We start from the raw sequence: 4,393 nt of genomic DNA on the forward strand, positions 1-4,393 counted from the left end.
GGCCAATGTAGTGAAACCCCATCTCTACTAAATATACAAAAATTAGCCAGGCATGGTGGCTGGGGCCTGTAGTCCCAGCTGCTCAGGAGGTTGAGGCAGGAGAATCACTTGACCCGGGAGGGAGAGGCTGCCTCGGGCCAAGATCATACTGTTGCACTCTGGCCTGGGCGACAAAAGCGAAATTCCATCTCAAAGAAAAAAAAAAAGAAAATAATTAGAACTGAATAATGAAAATACAACACGATAAAATTGTAAAGATGCAACTAAAGTAATGCTTAAAGGAAAATTTATAGCTTTAAATGTATATTTTAAATAACGTCCAAGATCAATGACCTAAGGCTTATCTTAAGGAACTAAAGAAAAAAGATCAAAAGAAACCCAAGCTAAGTAGAAGAAAGAATATAATGAAGAAAAGAAATCAATTTAGGCCAGGCGTGGTGGCTCACGCCTGTAATCCCAGCACTTTGGGAGGCCGAGGCAGGTGGATTGCTTGAGGTCAGGAGTTCGAGACCAGCCTAGCCAACATGGTGAAACCCCATCTCTAAAAAAAAAAAAGAAATCAATTTAACTTTATTTCTACAAATTTCATAACCTGGGTCAAATGGATAGATTCCTTAGATAGATTCATTACCTAAATGACACAAGATCAAACCAAAAAATCTGAATAGCCCTGTATTTATTAAATATATTACAGAAAACCATACGAAGAAAATTTAAGGCCCAGATGGTTTCAGACATTAATTCTACAGACCTAACAAGGAAAAAGGGGATAGTTAGAATTGGGTTACTAAAAAGTTAGTTTTTAGTATCAACAGGAATACTCATCAAGAGTCCACATTATACAGGTTATAAATGCTAGACACTATAGAGAAATAGGAATCAGCTCTGATGACATTTATTTTTTCTTCCCTTTCAAAGGCTTGGCAAATAAAGCCGGGTCAATTTGCTCCTTTGCCAGTCCTCTGACAGAGAAGAGTCTTGCTGCCCGCTCCTGTAAAGTGCCCCCGCATTTCAGTCCAAGGGCCATCAGTTCACACTTGAGCTTCTCCAAACCCAGCAACTCCAGTTCTGCAACAGAGTTGAACGCCAGTAAATCTATAGTTTCCTTACCAATAACCTGAGGGAAAAAAATAAAATATTTAAAACAAGATCTTTCCTCTGAATAAAGACTCTTAACTGTCAACCACATTTTATTCTTGAGAAATTTTCACTTAACTTGCCATATCTTGCAACTGAATTTTAATCATCATTCATCCACTTTATTCCATAAGTATTCTCAATACATATAATTTTTCATCTACACATTTAGAAACCAGCATTCAGAACAGTAACAGAAGTACAGAATTCCCAGATTTTTAACATTGTTCTTTTCTGATTTTTCCAGTAAAAATCTAAACAGTAAAATATACCAGCCTATTCCCACAGAAAAGAACAGGCACTCCTAAAAGCTTAATGAGAATCCCATGCCTCTGTCTATTAATTCCATAATCTTAATGCTTTCTATTCTAATTAAGTAATTAAAACTAATTGTCAGAGTTCCCCCTTATATAACTCAACAAATTCAAATACTGTTCAATAGACTTGCAACTGTTCTACCCACCAAGTGTACCTTTATAGACTTTAAGACAAAATTAGCCTGTAATCCCAGCACTTTGGGAGGCCAAGGCAGGCAGAACACTTGAGGTTAGGAGTTCAAAACCAGCCTGGTCAACATGGTGAAACTCCATTTATAAAAATACAAAAATTAGCCAGGTGTGGTGGTGTGTGCCTATAGTCTCAGCTACTCAGGAGACTGAGGCAGGAGAATTGCTTGAACCTGGGAGATGGAGGTTGCAGTATGCAGAAATCACACCACTGCACTCCAGCCTGGGCGACAGAGTAAGACTTGTCTTCAGAAAAAGAGAAAATTAAATAGTGCTAATGATACCTTGAAAAGAATGAAAATGTTCATCTTTAGGTGAGTTTTAAAAAATATATTCAAAGAATAACTTTCTTTCACAGTTTTAAAATATTAAAGAACTCTGGAGCAACACTCTCTCTCTCTAGGTGATCTTTCTTTTCTTAAAAAAGCTATTTTATTAGATTTCTGGAGTTAACATGGGCTTATTTGTGACCAAATTCTAAAACACCACTTATATGTATTTAAAGAATCACACCTGGTTGTTATCAATACAACAGCTATTACTACAACATCGAGAACAAAACTCTGGTTAACACTGAAAAATATCAGGTTTTATCCTATGATTCCTTATTTTTCTGTGACTTCAGTCAGGATAAAGCTCTTACCTAATAAATGCATGTAACATAAAAATTACAAGTTTATAACTCCAGAGATTTTATTAGGCTCAAATTAAGGTCCTTAGCATAAAAGATTCCAATATTCTTACCAGAAAAGGCATCTATGCATTTTTACTTATTTACTGGGGGTGGGGAAGGTGCTGGCTAAACAAATGTTTTGTGTTTATTGAAGGTAATTAAGTAGTTTAGGTTTAGGCCCTTAGCATAAAAGATTCCAATTAAATTAAGGCCCTAAAAGAGTCCAATATTCTCACCAGAAAGGGCAATCTATGCATTTTTGCTTATTTACTGGAAGAGGGGAAGGCGCTGGCTAAACAAATTGTTAGGTTTTGTGTTTATTGAAGGCAATTAAGTAGTTTAGGTTTTGCCTATTCTAAAAAGCAAATCATTAGATCAGAGAACATGAGAGATTTTTGCTGGAAGCCAGTCTATTGTAGATAGTGAAAAACCAACTTTTTGAGAGAATGTACTATGAAAATGCCGTTTTTATTTTATTATTATTTTTTGAGACAGCCTCTCTCTGTTACCCAGGCTGGAGTGCAGTGGTACAATCTCACCTCACTGCAACCTCTGCCTCCAGGGCATAAGCGATTCTTGTGCCTCTGCCTCCTGAGTAGCTGGGATTATAGACATGCACCACAACGCCTGGCTAATTTTGTTTTTTGTATTTTTAACAGAAACAGGGTTTTACCATGCTGGCCAGGCTGGTCTCGAGCTCCTGACCTCAAGTGATCTGCCCACTTCAGCCTCCCAAAGTGCTGGGATTACAGGCGTGAGCCACCACAACCAGATGAAGATGCCTTTTTTAAAAGGCTGACTGTGGGTACTTAAGATTTAATGATAAATTTAAAAGGAGAGGCTCCTCTTCTATAGAAAAGGTCCTCACAGTCAGCTGAAATTATTGTTCAAACTGTAGCCTCACATTAGAAACAAAAAGCTGAGTAGCAATTTAGTGACAGGAAAAATGAGCACATTCATCAAATCTAAAATGCCATGTATCCTAATATACCCTTGCTCATGTGTTACTAGGAATAAGTAATACCAATTAAGCTATGTTATACACATCTCATTTTAGACATGCTAAAATGTAGAAAACATGCATCTTACAATTGATGCAATATGAAATCAAGGACACCACCTAGTGGCAATATAGTAAAAATTCCAGCGCTTAAAAAGAGTGTTTTTGAGGAACAAGGAAAGCTTCACCATAATCTGTCCTTCTTAAAATAAAACAAGCCTTTTACTAAGCAGCTGAGGGGGAAAAGCACATTTTCATTTTAATAACTTATTGTGGAGATTAAATTGATTTAGTTCTAGAAATCAACTCCAAACTTACTGTGTCTCCTGGCTGGCTTTCCTGCAGTTTGGCAACAGCAATGTTTTCCTTATCTTCAAGTGCTACCTCGGCAACTCTTTCCCCATCAGTCCCTTCTTTTGTCTCTTTCTCCTTATTCAGTCCAGCTCCAGTGGATTCCTCTTCTATGGGTTCTTTACTCTCTGCCTTATTCTCCTGGGTCTCTTCTGTTTCTGTCACCATCCCGCTTTCCATGTGCTCTTTGGACTCCCCCAGCTCAGCACATGAGTCTTCTGAAATACGCCTCCCAGAGTCAGTCACTGCGATCTGCAGTTGTTCTGGTGATTCAAGGTCAGTATTCACTACTCTTGCCCTCTGAGAACTACTGGGAAATTTGGCTGTCATCTCGACATCACTGCTGCCATGTTTTAGAGCATGGAAACTGATTTCTGAAGTGCTCAGTGCTTCTTCACTGTCATCATCTGAGCTCTCAGAGCTGGACTCTTCTGCAGTCTCTAGTCCCTCCATGCCCAACCTGTCAGAAGCAACAGAAAGGTTTAACAGCATTTACATCTTCTATTTAAAGCAAAGAGTTACAGTTTGGCCAGGAAACAGAATCTGTCTCTGCTAGCTTGAGATAGAGAACAGGTATATTTCAGAAAAAGATATTCCAGAGCTTATAAACAGAAGGGAAAAAAATTTCAATGAGACTAGATCCAACTGTCCCACAAGATCTACAAGGATCTCCTTTCTAAAGTTCTGAATCTCTGAAAGCAAAATTGATTTTACTTAAAGCTTTTT

The 4,393-nt window shown here is 37.9% G+C and overlaps 1 protein-coding gene across 2 annotated transcripts in view; it reads right to left on the reverse strand.

Moving 5' to 3' along the window:
- Nucleotides 1–559: 559 nt before the first annotated feature.
- SDE2 (SDE2 telomere maintenance homolog) overlaps nucleotides 560–4,393 on the reverse strand; it is a 15,194-nt gene continuing 11,360 nt past the window's right edge. The window contains exons 6-7 of one of the 2 annotated variants that reach the window (XM_037737762.1): nucleotides 3,635–4,127; nucleotides 560–1,068 (exon numbers count right to left, since the gene is read on the reverse strand). In XM_037737762.1, the coding sequence (XP_037593690.1) occupies nucleotides 1,027–1,068; nucleotides 3,635–4,127 (535 nt within the window). In that variant the 3' untranslated portion in view covers nucleotides 560–1,026. Of the gene's footprint in view, nucleotides 1,118–3,634; nucleotides 4,128–4,393 lie in introns of both variants that reach the window. The other variant, XM_017526437.2, reaches the window with a different exon arrangement.

Source organism: Cebus imitator, unplaced genomic scaffold (assembly GCF_001604975.1).
Source record: "Cebus imitator isolate Cc_AM_T3 unplaced genomic scaffold, Cebus_imitator-1.0 Scaffold42, whole genome shotgun sequence".
NCBI lineage: Eukaryota > Metazoa > Chordata > Mammalia > Primates > Cebidae > Cebus > Cebus imitator.